The sequence below is a fragment of the Musa acuminata genome, chromosome BXJ1-8 (genome assembly GCF_036884655.1).
Source record: "Musa acuminata AAA Group cultivar baxijiao chromosome BXJ1-8, Cavendish_Baxijiao_AAA, whole genome shotgun sequence".
In the NCBI taxonomy this organism is placed as follows: Eukaryota; Viridiplantae; Streptophyta; class Magnoliopsida; order Zingiberales; family Musaceae; genus Musa; species Musa acuminata.
This window is the reverse complement of record NC_088334.1, coordinates 4,287,604-4,306,892: the sequence shown is the minus strand read 5'-3', so window position 1 is coordinate 4,306,892 and position 19,289 is coordinate 4,287,604. Positions and strand designations below refer to the sequence as shown.

The window sequence follows — 19,289 nt, the reverse complement described above, 5'->3', positions numbered from 1 at the left end:
GGGTTGTCGCTTACCGTGTTCATTGTTTTGTCAGGCTGCTTTCATCTATCATCAGACTGTTGATATGGCACCAGTGCAGAGCTGACATCTGTGAGCCATTTCCGGACTCTCTTGCTCCGTCAACTGCTGTTTATTGTGGTGGCATCTGCATGAACTTGGCCTCTTTGCTGTCTCATACAGGCATAAACGGTGAGAGCGCTCGAGAACTGCTTGCTGCTGTTGCTGCTGCTATCCTAGCGTATTCTTCAGGGCGTGCTTGCTTCTGAGGTCATTTGTTTGTCCCAAGAAGAAACAATCCCCAACTTCACAGCGAAATGAGAAGCTGTGCGCAAATAATCCAGGTAAATTATCCTAAATTCAACTTTGATCTATTGTTGACCCCCCTGCCCTTTCTTCGGTTGCTGATCCATCTGATCTATTAGAATCTAATAGATTATTTCCCCATCCTTCTTAACCTAAATACTCCCATCCGTCGATTATTATCTGAAATGAAAAAGAAGAGTGTGCTAGATGCTAAGAAGATACTGTCCATGTCGAAATGTCCTGAGATATTTTTTCAAACCAGAAGCTTATCCTGGCTTTAGCGGATGAGGATGAAGATAAGTCAACAAGGGGTACTAACATAAGCATCTAACAAGTTTAGTATTTTGCCATCAAACAAGTTTTAGGGTTTGACATAACAACAACATAGGCGGTCCTATACGGGGCCACTTCAAATTAAGCACTGGCATCGGCTTCTGATTCGCTGTTCACGTAGTACCTGACCAAGTTCTTTGATGAGGGCATCCCAGCAACAACATCCTCTTCGATCCCACATTCATTCCTACCCCGTGTGATCTTGAAGTAACCATCCTGCACACATGCCAGACAATGAACAAGTCCATCAAACAAACAATACTTCATGCAGTATATGCAATGATTTAACACTTGTACGTACGTCACCCCAGCTTCTGTTCCACTGGTTTGCAAGAAGCTGCACAAAAGAGTAGACACAAAGATCAGACGTCTTGGAATGACTTGTAAATATCGGAAACTGAAGAATTTATTATGAACAGACCCAGTAGTCCTCGCCCTCGTCGCTGGTTCCCCATCCGATTAACTTTACAGCATGACCGCCGATTGCAACACCTGTCACGTGTTTGTAGACTCCTGATTTGTAGTGAGCAAAATCCTAAGCAAAGCAGAAAATTTCGGAAAAAATGTTAGCAAATAGACTAAGCTAGCTTGTAAAAGAAATATCTAGTACACGTGAAGGATGAAAGCATTTGAAAGAAAGTGTATATGCTAATATCAAGATTAGGACGACTCTAATTGAGTGATTGTATGATCCATAAATGAGTTTGCCTCTGACACACCTCATAAACCGTAAAGCCAACTTCCGCAGGACCATTTGTGAAGATCTCTGTCATGATATCCTTTGGATCCGAGTTTACCATATAGGCATTGACACCAAAATGCTTTGATTGGTCCCAGAGAAGGTTCTTGGCTTTGCACTTCTTTTCGCATTGTGGGGTTGGATATAGGGGTTCACAGCCCGGATGAGCACAACCGACGTCATCAAAATATGGGTCACACTGCAAGACCAACCATAATTAAGCATGTCAATCTAACAAAGAAGCAAGACGGAAAACATATATTAGCTTCCCATTTTAATTATAGTAAACATGTAAAGAAGAAAAGTATCAAAATGTTTGATAATGGACACAAAGGCAGTAGAATACAGTTTGCTTTCCTATCAAAATTCATAGTTCTGTTTGGGCAAATCCAACCAATCCTTACATAACCTCCAGAAAAGGTAGCACCAGTATTGTCATTCATTATTCTTCAGCAATGACAAGACAGATTTTTTTTTTCTGGGTTTCCTTGTACAAATATTGCATATTCTATTCAAGATTAACTTGTTCAAAGAAACCTTGTTGCCACCTTACTTCATAATCCTACAATGTTGATTTTATTATTAGGAATATATGGCCTACTTCATAAACCTTGTTGTCAACATCACATATGGCCCGCTGTCCTACTCTGTTGAATCAAAGTCTTATTATTAGGTGTATGATTCCCATTAATGTTTGCAGATACAGTAGCTTCATTTATATGCTCAAGTTCTGAATCTGACAACCACGTCATGCGCCAATTCAGATCATACTCATAGAGTGTTTAATTTTAGTTGGTATCCAAAACTAGTCTGACATCACTTCTCAGTGACTACCCATATTCTGACAGTGGACAAGAGTATTCAGTTAAGACCAGTAGTTGGTCTTGCTCATGCCAACTTATATCTGTGTTGTGATGCTCCACATGCCAAAAACTAATGGAAAGCTAATCCTAGACAACTGTGTATCAGCATCTGCTATTGCAAGGTAAATTTATATAAGACAGAGGAAATGATATAATTTGGAGAAAAGCAGGTTGACTGCATTGCAGTTGGTTACCTCATCAGTGACAACGCCATTCTGGACAAAGTACCGCCATGCACTTATAGGATACCCTCCATCACATCCATCTCCACACATGAACCCGCAGCATGACAAAAGGTCATTGACAGACAGAGAAATATTCTATAAGACAAGAAAAAAAGAAACACGAGCAAAGTTACATTAGTCTCCTCAATGCACAAAATGGTGATCTTTATGAAATGATGAGCAGGCTCTTACAATGCCGAAGTGAATGCAGAAACGGTCAGAAAGTGATTCTACAGCACCAAAAGCCCAACATGAACCACAGTGCCCCTGTCCATCATGAACAAGCTATGTATTTAATGATGTGTCTTGTGTTATATATCAAAGAGGACCAAAATGAACAAGCTTACCTGATCTGTTGACCAATTTGATCGATATGCCCCGTTGCCATAGTTGGCACACAGTAAAAAAAACATTAGTCTTCCATCTGATTTTATCACCCATAAAGAAGAAGAAAAAGAAAACAATGGAAGTTTAACAGCTGACCAAGAATTGTTCCAATTGTGCTACACTGAGGCCAGGCCGTTCTTGCATCAAATTGCTTAGGGAGCTTTAAAGATTTTGGGTAAGTTCTTTTAGGAATATCCATAACCTCATTGGAAGGTGTTGGCTTCACTCCAAGAATATGCTTGAACTGGCCAATCTACAAAAGTAATAAAGAAAACTTAGCAATTAGGATCATTCCACAAGACTCAGAGATCCCCTCTGTGCCGTTAAAGTAAATCTGAATGATCGAAATCAGGTTTCAGGGCCTTACTGTATAATTCTCGAAACGGGAGTTCATGGCCGCTTGCCATCCAGCATTAGGGTTAGCATTAATCTCTTGAACGATTGATTTCTGTGTCATGTAATCACAATCAAAATCAAAATAACACCAGAAGTGGTGTAGAAGAAGATACATCCTACCATAACAAGCGGCTGTTTGGATCATTTGATTGTCATGTAATCACGATTGAAATCAAAATAACACCAGAAATGGAGTAGAAGAAGATACATCCAACCATAACAATCGGCTGTTTGGAACATAGAGATAGAAGAACACCTGAAGAATCATTGAGTCGGACCTGAGCTGAGGTGTTGATTCCACTGCAAATACCTGTAAAACAGAAGCTAATGTTTAATTTTATGATCATTAAAGCATAATACAAGGTGAAGTGCAAATCAATTAACTTGAAACAAAGTTGTCAGTCATCGTAACTGATGACATAGAACCAAAGCTAAAGATATGATCCATAACAACAACAATAAGTGATTACAAGGTGACATGATCCAAAACCAACGCCTAACCCATAAGACTTTTTCATGTATGTTTTGCTTACAATTGACACATAAACACAAGAGAGGGAGAGAGAATTATTTGGGTTCAAAACATTGGGCATATCACCTCAACAAGAATTCCAACCCACAAGAACTGGATTCAAGAAATCCTAATTCAGATGAAGAGGGGTAGACAAGAACTGGATGATCTTGATCATTCCACAGCTAAAAGGTTCTGTCCTTTCCCCAATTCAGCCTCGAAACTAGACGTCGTCCGGATTCAAGAAACCTATGACAAAGATTCCCCGTCCTCTGGCATACAATTCATCCAGGAGGATTCAGAAGCACGGTGGCGGCTGTAGCCGGATGCGATCGGCATGATGATCGGAGGAAAATTTCTCCTCCGTAAAATTTAATGACTAATTGATGACAAAGATCTAAAGGAAAAAAGAAAAGAGGGGTAGACAGGTTGACCTGTTGCGCCGGATGAAGCGCCGTGGCCAATACAAGGACAAGAAGTAGGTATAAGGGGCGAGGGGACGCCATTAGCTCGCCCATCTCTTCTTCTTCCCCTCGTCTTCCGACAAGGAGGGAGAGCTGCGGACGAGGATAAGATTAAGACAAGGTACACATATATATAGTCATATTCATGGGCGAATTCCCCAAAAATACATTTACCTTTAAAAAAATTTCAACAAAGCACCCCTAAATATTCCAAACAGCCCCCTATCATATGAAAAGACTATGTTACTTAATTCTTTCGACGGATACATCATCGCTCGCAGCCCCCCTCTGCCATGGAGGACCACTCCCTTTTGCCAAGCAAGACTGTCCCCCCTCCACTTGAAACCCTTGTGTGAGGGATGCAATGGAGGGGGAGGCCCCATGTGTGGCGGAGTGGGGCAACCACGCATCGCGCGAGGGTTGACCGGCGCCCTCTATCGTGCAGGGCGTCGCCCTCGCACGAGGGCTAGCCGCCTCGCTTCATCGTGCACGGGGTCGCCTCCTGCCGACTTCGGGCGAGCACCGTCATCGCAAGCTGTTGGGATCTGACGATGGCGACGATGGAGGCGGCGGCCGATTGGCCGGGCTGGGCATGGCAGGGCAAAGTGGGCAGTCGATGAAAAGATAAAATTATTATTAAAAAAAAAGGTTTTTATGAAAAATTTTAAAAAGTAAAATATTTTTTCGTAAATTCACCCTATAATAATTATCATTATTATTAGATTTTATAGAAAAGGAGGATATAAAAATAATAAATAATAAGAATAAAAAGCGCGACAGCAACGGCTGGACCAATAGAGGAGGAGCGTGTCGTCCAATGGGAGATTGCCACGAAAGACAGCAAAGCAAACCTACAAACGAACTCGCTGTCGTGTTCCGTGGGGCTCCGATGCTTGCATGCGATGCTGACACGTCACACGCTCGCTGTTTACGCCCATCCGGACGTCAAACACCCTTTTTCTGGGCCGCCAAAACGGCCTCGTGGTCGCGAGTGGGATGCTTGTCGCGGAGCCCAACCGACATAGAGTCTGTTAAGTCACCCATGATTGCTGCTAACGGCCCAACGAAAGAAACATCACCACCATCTTCACCGACTCACCTCGCCTGGATTGAAGATGCAACATGGCAGCATTCTCTAGGGATCCGTAACTATATGGAAATCATGGGCTTCAATCTCCAAACCCTGGCATGATATCCATGTGAATCATTTAGATCAAGGAAGATGGATTGGACAAAAAAGAACTGATATTAAAGAGGGAGGAATAACTATTGCCTCTGCGCTTGCTTTCTCGGGGATGATTTAGAAACCATGCTAAAACGAGATGGGAACAACAAAAACATCGGAACCATGCTAACGACAATGTACTGATGGATTGAATCTGGAGAATCACAAAATCTAGTAATCCTCCTGTAAGTACTGATCGAGCTTCTGTTATTACGACAAGATGATGACCCACGTCGTTACAACATATGGAACAATACTCACATGCTTAAAGCAGCTGATGCAATAATCCTCCTCCTCATCTCTTGTTTCCCATTAGAGGTTCTGCAAGATTCACCTGGTGCCTAGGCGTGTTTAAATCAGCATCAGTAGGCTTCCTTGAGATCCCAGTAGTTTGTTGTCCTTGCCGATTTTGTGCACCCTGAGGAAGAAAAATGAAAGGTAAACACCTATACTGGGCATTTTCCTTGTGCCCCATGAAAGAGCTGCATTGTTTGTCACTAGCATATTCTTTGAGCTATAACAATAGGATTCCATCGAAATATGATCATGAAAGCGACCATGTTTAGTATTTAGAAACTTCATAAATGCAAGTTAAACTCCGCAGACAACAATGCACATGATGTGGTTCTAAGATGATTCTCCCACTGATAAATGAAAACCATTGATCCTGGGACTCGATCAAAAGAACTGATGCAGTGACTCACCGCTGCCTTCTGTCCAGTCGTCCTCCTCAGAGATGGAGCCCGGGCAACCGATGAAGCAGCAGCTGCAGCAGCTACTCGTATCCTGGAGAACAATACCCACCCCATTGTAAAATATCACATGATCCAGATAGACAGAAACAACAAACTACCGGCAAGACAGCATTAAAGCATACCTCTTGTGGACATCAACATACTCGTCTGTTTCATCCACTATCTCCTCCTGCATGAAGTATGATGATGCCATTATTTACAATCAACTCCTGCTTTTCTGAAGACTTAAAATGAAACATCATGGTTCTATAGACATGCTGATAACTTGATCATACATTTTGCTTGCATCGACATAGAAACTATGCAATATAACCTCCAAGTTCTCCGTCACTTCAAAGTCACTTGAGTATGTACCTAAATTGTCAGGATTGGTATATAATGAACATCTAAAGCAGAATAGCGGTTGAAGGTTACAAAGACACTATAGGTCTATTTGTGATATATGAGGAGGTTCAAGGTTTAAGATTTCAGATCATTCCTGTTATTGACAACTTATCAGATAGACCTTATACCACTATACTGACCTATACCATCTGATATCAACGAGAAAATAATAAAAGAACATATAACAAGCATACAAAGTCATATGATCTGGTGCTGATCCTTGCTTGGGGCCGGTAAAATCTAGTATGATGTTCAAAACCTTGTAAGGAACTACTAAAAAAAAAATAGTTAAATTTTAGCATGTAAAAGTCATGTTTACTTGAAGGAGTTCTTCAAACACATCCTCAAGGGTGATAATGCCAATGACCTCCTCATCTTGATCTTCGGTTAAATGAGCAAGTACACTTGCTGCTGCATCATTCAGTTGCAAGGTTGCTTTATCTCCATTGGCCTGTTTATTTTGCCATTTGTCGATGTCAACAAAAACACTATCTGATTTGGCTCCTTTAGATAACAGAGGAGCCATCAATTCAGATTTTCCACTAGATTTATTGTCTGCTTCTAATTTCTCCCCTTCGGCAGGGGAGGGGGTTTTACTTGTGCCTTTAGCTTTCACAACAGCTGCCATATGACTGCTTCCTTTCTGAAACTCATTTAGTATATCATATAATGGCATATCTCCGGGAACCCTGTTAAAATTTCAGATATAAGCATACTCTTCTTGTATAGGCATCAAAGCTCAACAGTACAAGGTGTAAAACCTTGGAATTCTTCTGATAGAAACAGCACTAACTGGTGTTTCTGTCTCAGCACGAACAGCAAGAAGGCTTTTCACCTGGATTCATGAAGAGAATGTCAAATGAAAAAACAGCAATTATTACAACCAGCAGTATCGTTGGAGGAATATATAAATCAAAGCACTATGGGTCTAGAGGTGGTACGGAAGACCAAAACTCACCAGCAGAAGGCCAATAATGTTTTTCGGATTCCCCGAATAAACAGGAACACGGCTGTGGCCTCTAGCGAGAATCTTGCCAATTGCTTCCCTGCATAAAAGTCCAATCAAATAGTGACATTTGTTAATTCAATTTAGGATATGAAAAGAATGAAATTATCTGAATAATTTTTTTTGTGATCTAGAAGCATTGTTCAGAATAAGTATTACAACTTATTCTTATATTGACACTGTCCTTAAAGATAAGCCTTTGGGAGTTTTGAACATAGAAAAGAGATTATTAGTTTTTGCATGACAAAATATTGACTTGTTGACGGACTTAAGATGTATTGGGATTGCTAACTTAGCTTGAAACATAAATCCAACAAGGGTACTACAGCAAACTAAGTTACTTAGTGGGTTGCAATTGCATGTGTAATCACAAACCAGAATATGATTTGACCCTTATGAACATGATATCCTGTTACTTAAAAATCCATATGTATCATCAACCTAACCATTTTTTTCATAAGGGTCATGGTGTTGTGAACCACATTTGTGGTTTACGGCAGGGTTCAATGGCCTCTCACATGTCTCTACCTTTTCGAATAGTGGTCAAATGACTTTTGACTATATGAATCTTGTTATCAAGGAGAATAAGCCGTTACGCACAATAAGCGGTCGAATAAGAAAAAAAGGACTTTTCTTTATGACACAACATGGTGAGCCACCAGAACATTAATATATAAATAAGTACTAAAGGGGCTAGAATATTGAATTAGATACTACTGACATCTAGTTTAAGGTAACTTTTCAAAATCTAAATAAGAAAAAGATAGCAAGAGTTCAAACAATAGACTATTTCCATCTGGTGATCCTGACCAGTCTAATTTTGAATTGACGTCTAATGAGAATGTTGATTCAATGGGAGTCATAGCCGCCTCAGCTGTCTGCACATAAAAACATAATCTAATAATATCCAAACCATACTCTTAGATTTATTTTCTAGAAGAACAACAAATAATTATGCGCGATGCAGTTGTTTGAGAATAAGAATAAGCTGTGGCATTTCACCTAGCTAAATTAAGCAAGCAAGAAGCCAGAAAGCACACTATATCCAAAGATATCCAAAAAGAAAAATTAAACAGGTTACGAAAGCACTATAATTTAAAGAGCTGCATATTATAATTAAGTGAAAAACTGTACTCAAAATCAACTCAACAAATCTTTGTAAAAGGACTTGTGAACACATATTTCAAATAGGATATATAAACAATCCAGAAGAAACTACTACAATAAAGAACAAACCATCAACTCATACAGAATGCAACGTCAGATAAGTTACACTAAGTACCCGTGGCCAATGAATTTGAAGCTGCTTACAGTGCATAATTGGGTCTAACATATTGATCTATGTATTTATATAACAGTATGAGACTTGTCATCTGAGCAAGTACCACTACCATCTTGGTTGAAAATAATAAATGTGCACACACAAAAAAATAAATAAGATCAACATGCCAACATGATCACTAAAAGATCATTCAGTATACTTCATCTAGCCTATGCCCTCAAATCTAGTATAGGAGAGGGTAAATCCTAAGTATTTTCTTTTAAAAGAATTTTACTTACCCAACAGCCCAAGGATAAGAACGAAATCAGTGACCAATAAATCAGATATGACACTCCAGTGATTGATGAACCACCAAGCCTTTACATGCAAGCTATGTTCTAACCAGTATATTGACAAATAATGCTTTCAAGTTTTTTCAAAAGTGATCCAGTTTATAAGTCAAAAAGATTTACAATGTTAAACAAACAAAAAAATCTTTAAAGTAGTACACCATTGTTTAAAGTTTAAATAAGAAATAAAATCAAGGAAGGCCTTTGACTATTTAATTAAACGCCTTTTGGTCTCCTATAATAATTTTTCCACACTTGAAATTATTCAATATGTAGAAGAAACATGACCTATTGCTGCCATGATGTTTAGTATTAAGAAAAAAGACAGCTCAATGCATGAGACTTCTGTCAATGTGGGGGTATGGAAAGGGATGCAAAGAGGATGAGTGTAAGGATTTAGGTGGTGAAGGAGAAGATACTCCATTCTTCCCTTTTAATTTCCATGCCAGGATTACCCTGAAAGAATGCACATGGCCTTTTGCATAGGAGCAGCAAAAAAGAATGTGATCCAGTTTATGCAACGTTGAAGATTTCATTGTGTTCTGATACAACATCAATACATGGGCCAAGAATCTGTGATCTCTTTGTACTGTTTTTTTCCAAAATCCAAAAACTAATGAATATGGTGTAATGGAAGTGATTTCAAGTACCAGGCCAATATACATTGATCAAGGAATAAAGATATCTGATTATATAAAAACCCTTCTGTATTCTATCTCAGGATCATGATATTCTCATGCTCAGTAGACCGCTGAAATAGTGAAAGATGGTAGTTCAACAGATGGAGTTTCTTAAATAGGGCTCGTCAGTGCTAAGTCCACAAAGGTAAATCCAGCAGATCTATTTAACCTTACCATGATTAAGATTAATATCCAAGGAGACTCGTAGATGTACCCGTTAGATCAGAAGAGTCAACTAAAAATGCTAATATGAGTAAAGACACAGGAAGACAAAAAATTATTAGAAACAACAAAAAAGAGATGTGATTGATCTTTAGTTTGACTAGTAATATTGCCGATGGTATAGTTCGATGGCAGTAAGGATCCACATAACGACCATAAGTAGTTGGGACCATATGGCTTGCTGATATAGTATAGCATGACTAAGATCACCTACAATGGAAAACCTAGATAGTAACATAAATGAATGTAGTCTAAAACCATTTTGTGTTATCTCTTGAAGCTACTTTAACACTGATAATACATCAATTAACTAACAAAAAAAATATTGGATGACTTCCAACACCCATCAAACACATAATTTCCTAGACAAGTATTTTCTGGATCAGGATAGTTAGCTCAAAGCAGTGAACTTGATATTCAATTGGTCATGTATTTCCCAGCACTTTGTTACTAGATTTAATTTGCTTGCGTAACTGATCGTTCAGAACTACATTAAATAATATGTTTAATATCTCCCTGCACCTTCTCATGTAGCATTTACCAGTTAATACAGATATAAAACCAGGTGCTCATTTAAACATGTACCGGAAGGTATCCCTTTAAGGCATGTACTCCAATGTAAAAGAGAACATACATCAGAATTTGATAACATATACCTTTTCAGTCAAATCAAGAGCTCCACTTATTATTGTTGTCTCATCATGTGTGAGCTCCCCACCTTTACCAGCCTAAATTATTAAAGAAATGCTAGTAATATTAGATAACAATGAGAACTAATGAAAACTTCGAATAGACTCCAGCACTTTTACAAGTCCAACTAATGTGCATAACTAACATAAGAAGTTAGTAGGTACTATGATATAATAGGTATTTTACCTCTTGACTATGGATGGATACAAGAGCCTTTAATTGAGCACGCCTAAAAAGTGCAGATTCACTATGTCCAAGTGCACAATCAAGAATCTGGAGTGGCACACTTTAGTTATACAGAATTAAACCAATAAACATTTGAAGCAAAATAAAATTAATAATTAATGTTTTCTTGCAAATATTATTCAAAAGAAAATATAGTAACACATATTGCAATAAGCAATAAACTTAGGCACAGTAGAGTAATAAATCCTGTTCTTAATTCATAATCATAATAATTGGTGAACCATACACAATGGAGTCCTAAAGTCATTCAAATTCTAAAGATAAGTACATAAGCAATATCCATACTGAACTATAACCTATTCTAAGAGTATTAGTAATGAAGCACATTATGAGCAATGCAAAATTGATAACAGAGACAACTACAACAAAAGATAAACAACCAAAGGATGAAAAACCTGTGGTCTCTCGTGATAGACCAAGTCATACATACTAGGCTAATAACTTGCACATGAGCTTGCTCAGCCCAAGTTTGGCAGTACGCATCCCAAGTCTCATGCAAGACCATACTTTGTCTTTCCAAGCTATAAGTACACTCACTGATCGTCTACATCCTTGTTAAGGGGCTAGATATTGCCTGAAAGCATCTACGGGATGTTGAGATAAAACTTGTTGCAACAATGTTTTTGCATCATGCTATTTTCCCCAACAACTGTCTCAGGCCAAAGATAATAATATGAGATCAACATGACTAAAGCTGATTAGTTGGAGTTACTGAGATTTTATAATCAAGGATTTAATTACCACTGGAATAACCCATGCCAATAATGTGCAGACACGGCATGGCATGGGTCCATGCCTGCTGAAACGGCCAATAAAACGGAAAAGGTGACATCGTTCAACATGATCCCGTGCCCTTTACCCAGAACATGTCAGCATGGCAAAGACTTCCTAAAAATCCCCAAACTTGAATATGTAACAACCCAAATACAACAATTATCCAATAAGTGGCATGAAGCATACTTAAAAGACTAGAATACTTCAGACGAATTTACTAGTAGGCCACTAAAGTGTAATGCATGTCTCCTTCTTTTCCTTCTTAATTATTCACAATGTCCCTTGTTTAAATCCCTTACATCTTCATCATAGAACTGCCTGCAGAAAACCCACTTGTGAATTCAATATGGAACTAAACCCTGATTGTCTCGGCTATGCTAGTCGAGCATAACCACATTTCGGATGCCATTACATACAGACAATCTAATGGATAAATCAAATTAAAATATGATCCATTATATTGATTTTAACATATAATCACCTTGCCGATAGGATAAGCAATCGGGTAGCATATGATCATCAAGATACGTACTAGCCATACAAAATTAGCACCCACAGCTAGTCCATATCTTGTGCATATGGCTTGAGGAATAACCTGGACAAAACATAGCATATTAGCATTGTTTTCCTACATGTATAGTGTAAGATTAGCAATTTCAAGCATAAAAAATAATCAATAATCAACCAAAGTACCTCTCCAAAAGCCAGAACGAATGTTACAGACAAGACAACAGCAACAAAAGGATGGAAAATTTTATCAAGGTATAGAGGAAGAGCCTGCATCATGAAACAATTGAATCTGGGCACCATTAGCATGTGCAGTCGAAGCAAATAAAAGAAGTTACGCAAACTTGATAAGCAGGAGAACATATTGTTTGGCAATCTGAATTAGATTTAAAGCCTGTGAAAAACGGCATAATTACCTACATGATAAAGCCTCATTATATGTTGATATATCATAAATGTAGTCAACTCTTTCTGTGAGAAAGTGCATTTAAAGGTTTTCCTCATTTTATTCCTGGCTAATAACTTTATCATTTATATACCAGATCTTGGTTCACCATTTTTAAGTAGGACTAACACAAATAGAAGTTCCCAAAAGGCCTATGACTACCAAAATCATATAAATATTGTTCAAGGATGTATCAAAAACGATGTAGGAGTTTCCTTGTCTTCTAGTTCCTCTATCTTATTTGTTTCAACTTTTACGATTTCTTGGAACAAAATATCAGAACTTGGAGGGAAGTTGTCATGATTCTGTTATATTTTATATTGATTATGTAGGTCTATATGTTTGTATCCTATGACATATGGTTTTAGTGCATGACCAGAAACATATACATGTATAAATTATTTAAAAATAATTTAAGAAAAGTGTTACCTCCATGGCAGCAGCATTACATAAAAGTAAAGTCACAAGAAGTCGGTGTTGCTTTTGAACAACAGGAAGAATTTGAGCTGCAATAATCAATGGATAGCTGGTTTGTCAAAGAGATGCCCAAAAAAAGTAATGTGCATAAAATTTGTGAGCTAAAACATAAAAGTTTTTTGCTTCAGCTAGCAATATATATAAATTCAATGAGTGTGCCATAGATTTTATTAATAAGTTTAATTGAGTATGTGGAAAGCTCATGGACGCAATAGAAATTAAGTCATAGAAGTGTAAAAGTCAAGCAGTAAAACATGCTTGATGATTTAATTTCTTCGTGAATTGATCTGTTTAAGACCTTAACAGAATAAACATTATTCAAAAATATTGTAATTGGTTTGGTCTGACTATATCTTTTAAACTGAATCAAAGGAAGTACTTGAAACAGATCAAAAAGGAAGGAAAACTGGGACACTTTATGAGGGCATCTTTGATATTTGATTTGTATTGCAATAAAAAGACCAAAAACGAAGCACTCTGCAGTATTAGCCCAAGATTTGGAAGGTTTTCTAGATAAATTACATAATACAACAACAACAACAACAAAACTGTAAGTTCCAAATATTTGGAATTAGCTACATGATCTTTTGCCACAATTGATATACGCAAAAAACCATATTTTTAGATAAATTACATAATCTACACATAGGAAGACTCATCGAGTTGAATTTTTAAAAACTTAATGATGCAATAACAAAGATTTGCATGACAAGGACATTGAAGACCTGTAAAGTTGATTCCGAGAAACATAGAAAGGCTTATGGGTCATGGGAAATGCATGCATAAATCAAAACAAGACAAGAAAGGGTCAATGGTGAATAGCAAGTTTATCCTATTAGTGAACATCTACCTTCACTCCTTTTTCATGTCAACACATGCAAATCACTATCAAGCAGCCTAAGTCTTGTTGCATGCCATAAATGTCGTTACCCTTGATAGTGTTGAAAGCAAGGTTTGCGATTTCAAATCGCACCGCCCAGTACGAGCGATACGTACCGGTCCGCCCATGAACCGGTACGCGAACCACTCGCTAGTAGGTGGTCTACTCGATATAGTGGCCTAGCTATGGCCTAGCTACGACGAGGCTGAGGGAGAAGAGTCGAAGAAGGAAGAAGAAGGAGAGGGTGTTCGAAGAAGAGGGAGAATCGGGGGAACCTCGACTTGAACTTGTTTCCACACTCTTTCTCGATCCCGATCTGAAGCCGCCCTCCCTCGACGATCTTGATCCTGATCCAGGAGGTAACGACGAGGGGAATCGTAAAGAGGAGGATCTGGAGGTGCGGGGGTCAGGGGAGGCAACGACTAGAGCAGTGAAAGAGGCTGTCTCCTTCATTGCCTCGTCCGTGACTTTGAGTCCTTCTTCGTCGCGTTCTTCGCCGAAGGCCGGAGACATTTGCGGCCTTCGTTGTGTTCTTTGCCGAAGGCTAGAGACATCTGCGGCCTTCAATGTCTTCGTTGCCTTCACCGAATGCCATAAACGAGGCGACGAGGAGAAGAGGAGGAGGCGACGTTGCCGAGGCTGTGTATGCCTTTTTTAAAAATATTTTTATATTATATTATATTATATTATATATATATAGGCATATCGCTCGATATGCCCTGACGTACCACTCAATACAACATACTGTACCGTATCGAGCAAAGCTTGATACACTGGTATGGTATGAAATTTCAAACTTTGGTTAAAAGAAGTGGTTTATAACTGCTTCTAATAGAATCAATAAACAACCAGATCTAGGATAGTAAAAAAAATAATTCCAGAATTTTCTCTAAATTGAGTGGTTTATCAATTATTTATTTTACCAATTAGATTAATTATCGAAATATCTATGTAAAAAAGATGTTGACTAATAAATCATACAACTGACTCTTTTGAGCTTATATTCAAAGAGAATCACCCATTGATCCAATAGTAACATGTCAGAAACTATAATTATAAGTGAAAATGCTCCATGATAGGGGAAATATTCGCTCCAATATAGGCTCAACATGTAGTGGCCCAGCCCAGGTTAAACTTGCTATAAAAAGCCCATCAAACTATAGAAATTGAGATCAGTACCATTAACTAAGATTACTCTACCTTTGTCGGTAACTGACTTGAGCATCAAAGAGATCGGGTCGGGAAGCCCACCCGACCTCGATCTTCATGCAGGTCGGCCTTAGAGTGCACATCCAAGTGCCTCTTAGCCCGTGTGGAGCATCCAAGCCATTCCTCCGACCACCTCATACCTCTTGTGCACGCAGGCTTAAACCAAGTCGGGTTGACATGGTCCAAAGCGCTTCTCCACCACAACAACACGATTGACATGGTTTGAAATGCTCCTCTATGACGACAACACAAACGACACGATTCAAAGCACCCCTCTACGACGATAGCACAACCAACACGATTTAAAGAACTCCTCTACAACAATAGCGCAACCGACATTGCTTGAAGCATCCCTCTACGACAACAGTGCGACCAATACGGTCTGAAGCACTCCTCTACCACAATAGCACGGTCGACATGGCCCAAAGCACTCCGTTACAACGATAGCTCACCTGACACGGCTTGAAGCACTCCTCTATGATGACAACATGATCGATACAATCTGAAGTGCCCCTCTATGATGACAGCAAAGGGTCTGCCTCCCTAAAACCTCTTATGGTCTTTTAAAAATCGACAAAAGATAAGACGGGTTAAAGAAATCATTTAACTCAAGATCTCACAAGAAGACATTTCAGCAAATACTTGATATGTAATGTAAATTACAAACATAGACTTCATAAGCTTTGAATAATCGTGCGATAAAGAGTCTAAGATGGTCCCCACGATCAAAAGTCCCTATAAATGCCCACATGACACTGCTACGAAACAAGACAGTGAACCAGCCCTAAACACTATCTCAAAGGCCCATCCAGCCATGTGCCACCTGGGTTGCTCTTGGGTGTTGTGCTGGTTGACACACCGTACCACTCTGGAGCTAGAAAACCCTAAAAATATTTCTAAATGACTTGTTTCTAGGTAGTTTTTTACCTTTGCACGACGACTACACACAACTTGCATTTACAAGATTGAAACGACCATAAAAGCCAACCGAAATGAGGCTACCAAGCTTACTACAAGCTCTCTATATGTAGTGTAAAGCATAAACAAAACCGAAAGACACAGACATAAATAACCATACATCAAACACCATGTTTATAGTTTTGTTTGTGACAATCTGGGCACTTCAGCGACGACAATAAGTCGAGCTGCAATATGTGGGGGCTTCTTGCCCACGACTGCGATGGCCCAAGCCACGCCGAACGAGTCCTTCATGGCCATGTCCATGTCACTCCCGCTGCCACCACCTACATACTTGAGACTAAATGCTGTAGTAAACTTGAAAACTACATCGATGAGGACCTATATGGCAACTATTCTACTCTAAGCCAGAGGCAACTACATGAGCAGGCATTGCATTGCTCCATACCACCAACAAGGCCACGAGTCAAAAGACCCACAAGGGAGGCAGTGCTTCAAGAGATGAGCAATTGTTGTTGTTGTAGATCAAACACCCGATGTAGGAGCCTCGGCTTGCTAGCAAGTTGAACAAAACTCTCTCTCCTGCAACGAAGTGGGTGCTTTAGCAACCCTTTGCTAGATCAACCAAGATCCAACCTCCATCGTCCAAAGCAAACGAACCGACCGAGCTAATCTGCCCAACGATCGAGCCATCCACTTTCCACGTATCAAAGAGGATGGATCGACCAATCAACCGAGGTACTCCACTATCCAATGTAAGCTCCTCAACAGTGCTGCAACGGTTCGGGCGATGTTGTCTCCATCGTCCGACGCACCCACCTCCCAATTGTCTCCTTTAGAGATTACTAGATGCACCGATGACAACGTGTTGAGCCAACACATGGATGCACTTCTGGATCCCTCCGAGAGAGTTACCAAAGTACAATTTTGGGAGACAAATGATAGAAAAAATATTCGGGCTCAACATGTGTCGTCCTAGCCCGGCCTGCTATAAAAAGCCCTTCAGATTACAAAAATTAAGGTCGGTGACTATTCATTATGATTGCTCTGACTTGAGAGTCGGAGGGATCAAGTTGGAAAGCCCACTCAACCTCGATTTTTGTGCTGGTCGGCATAGAGAGCACAGCCGAGTCCCTCTCAGACCCGAGGAGAGTCCAAGTCATTCCTTCGATCACCTCAGACATCTTGTGCACGCGGGCCCGAAACGAGTCGGGATGACGAAGACGTCCCCGATATTTTTCCCCGCCACTGAGGAATGAAGTTCTTTAAACACTCTTTGAGAAAAGTGTCGTACAAGAACGTATCCATTTAGGGCAAGGAAAAATTCCAAGAACACCGAATATATCATAAGCATTTTCCGCTACTAAGACCACGTTCATGGAAGAGAAGAAGCGAGCAAAAACAAAAGACGATCTTTATCAGAATTCAAAACACTGATAGAAATAGGCGCAATCGAGCACGAAATCAGTACAAGAAATGCAAGAAACGAGGGAAGCAACAACGGACGGACCTGCCTGCTTCTTCTCAGTGGGGGTCCCGCTGCGCTGGAGAATCTCGAGATCGACCAGACCAAGCGACATAAGCCCTAGCGTGAGCCCGGACATGATCCCCGCGAACAGCACCAGCAAGCACGAAATTCCCGCGTAGACGTACCACCACACCGTCCCGAAAGGAACGTCCTCCGCCTCCTGCAGCACCGCCACCGTTTCCCCCTTACCCCCACCACCAACCCCCGCCGCTGCCGCTGCCATCATCATCATCATCCCCCTCGCCACCGCCATCGCGTTCACCGCATGCATATTCCCCGATTCAAGCCCCCCCAACCTATCACCAACAAACTAAGATACACGAGAGATGTTATACCTCAGGATTCACCACCTCCTCTCCTATGCATCCCGGTATTTCATCTCATCGATGCTCGTCCCTCGGCTAAGCCTGCAAGAATAGAGCCAAGCGAGGGAGTCCCGAGAGAGAGAGAGAGAGAAGACCTTGACACGGAGGAGAAGAGATCTTTTATGGCGAAGCAGACAAAGTGGTCAAAGGACGTCGGTTTTGGCTGAGCCCACAAATGCCCTATTTCTGGGAAGAAACCCCACAAAAGGCATGGGAAAGTGCGGGTGGTGGGATGCGGCCGGCTTTGCTGATCCCTCTGCCGCATCCTGTCATGCACCGAGGGTGTTCGATCGTTGGTCGCCGCTCGATCAACTAATGGTCCGACGTCCTTCTGAACTCGAGTCATTGTGGGATTCCGAGGGGGTAACAGTAATTTCAAACCCGGTCGAACCAAATCGATCCGGCCTGATCAAACCGGCTTTGACCGAAACATTGTGGTCAACGAGAAGTGTTCCTAAACAATATTTAATGCAGATTAAATTAGGTCGAACCGTAAGAAAAGATTGGTGAAATTTTTCGAACAAATTTAATGATACAAATAGATTTATTTATTTTCAAATGACTGATTAGCTATTCAAGAACTTAAGGCTAAACAACTCTAAAAAGAAATAGCATGTCATTCTTATATCATGATTGCTTGTCGTGTGTGGTCTTCCATTGACATTAATATTTTTCTTGAAGACATAAACTAGTTGAATTGGCTATGTCAATCATGTCGAGCAAATCGTAGATGTGACATGATGTTGTTGTGGCTGGAAAGGGGACTTCGATTCAGAAAAATACACCCATTGGATTGAATAATCTCAGCGTGGATAATGTGGGATAGCAACGGCATGTGCATGCGGATGATGGTATTCTATATATAATTTTTACCATTTCAAACGTGATCTTCGAACCAATGTGATAGAATTGATCCAATTTATTCCGTTTTTGAAATCTTATCGTATTTATGAAGCTAGTTTATAATATGAATCACAAGATGGAGACATAAGAAAACTTTACTCACGGAATCTTCATATGGAATATATAAATTATTTGATCTTCATGAACAGTAAAATGTACGTTATGGCATGATAAGATCGTGAATAAGTTAATAATTTTTTTTAGCTGAATTAAAAAAAAATTAAAATATTTTTTTATCTCCTTG

General features: G+C 39.8%; 2 protein-coding genes across 2 annotated transcripts; both read right to left on the bottom strand.

Moving 5' to 3' along the window:
- Positions 1-600: 600 nt before the first annotated feature.
- On the bottom strand, positions 601-2,805 carry LOC135587137 (cathepsin B-like protease 2). Its single transcript, XM_065078172.1, has 6 exons — positions 2,655-2,805; positions 2,433-2,558; positions 1,356-1,574; positions 1,058-1,171; positions 938-973; positions 601-852 (listed from the first exon to the last, which is right to left on the bottom strand). Exons 2-6 carry the CDS (start codon positions 2,511-2,513, stop codon positions 718-720), a joined length of 585 nt encoding a protein of 194 aa, XP_064934244.1. The 5' UTR covers positions 2,514-2,558; positions 2,655-2,805; the 3' UTR covers positions 601-717.
- A 696-nt stretch (positions 2,806-3,501) lies between these two features.
- Positions 3,502-18,418, bottom strand: LOC103993720 (DUF21 domain-containing protein At4g14240). The gene is made up of 16 exons (XM_065078171.1): positions 17,760-18,418; positions 13,195-13,271; positions 12,507-12,590; positions 12,295-12,408; positions 10,980-11,066; positions 10,760-10,831; positions 8,401-8,468; positions 7,543-7,630; positions 7,346-7,419; positions 6,904-7,273; positions 6,323-6,369; positions 6,150-6,231; positions 5,707-5,863; positions 4,395-5,403; positions 4,191-4,313; positions 3,502-3,555 (listed from the first exon to the last, which is right to left on the bottom strand). Exons 1-13 carry the CDS (start codon positions 18,046-18,048, stop codon positions 5,741-5,743), a joined length of 1,575 nt encoding a protein of 524 aa, XP_064934243.1. The 5' UTR covers positions 18,049-18,418; the 3' UTR covers positions 3,502-3,555; positions 4,191-4,313; positions 4,395-5,403; positions 5,707-5,740.
- Positions 18,419-19,289: the final 871 nt, after the last annotated feature.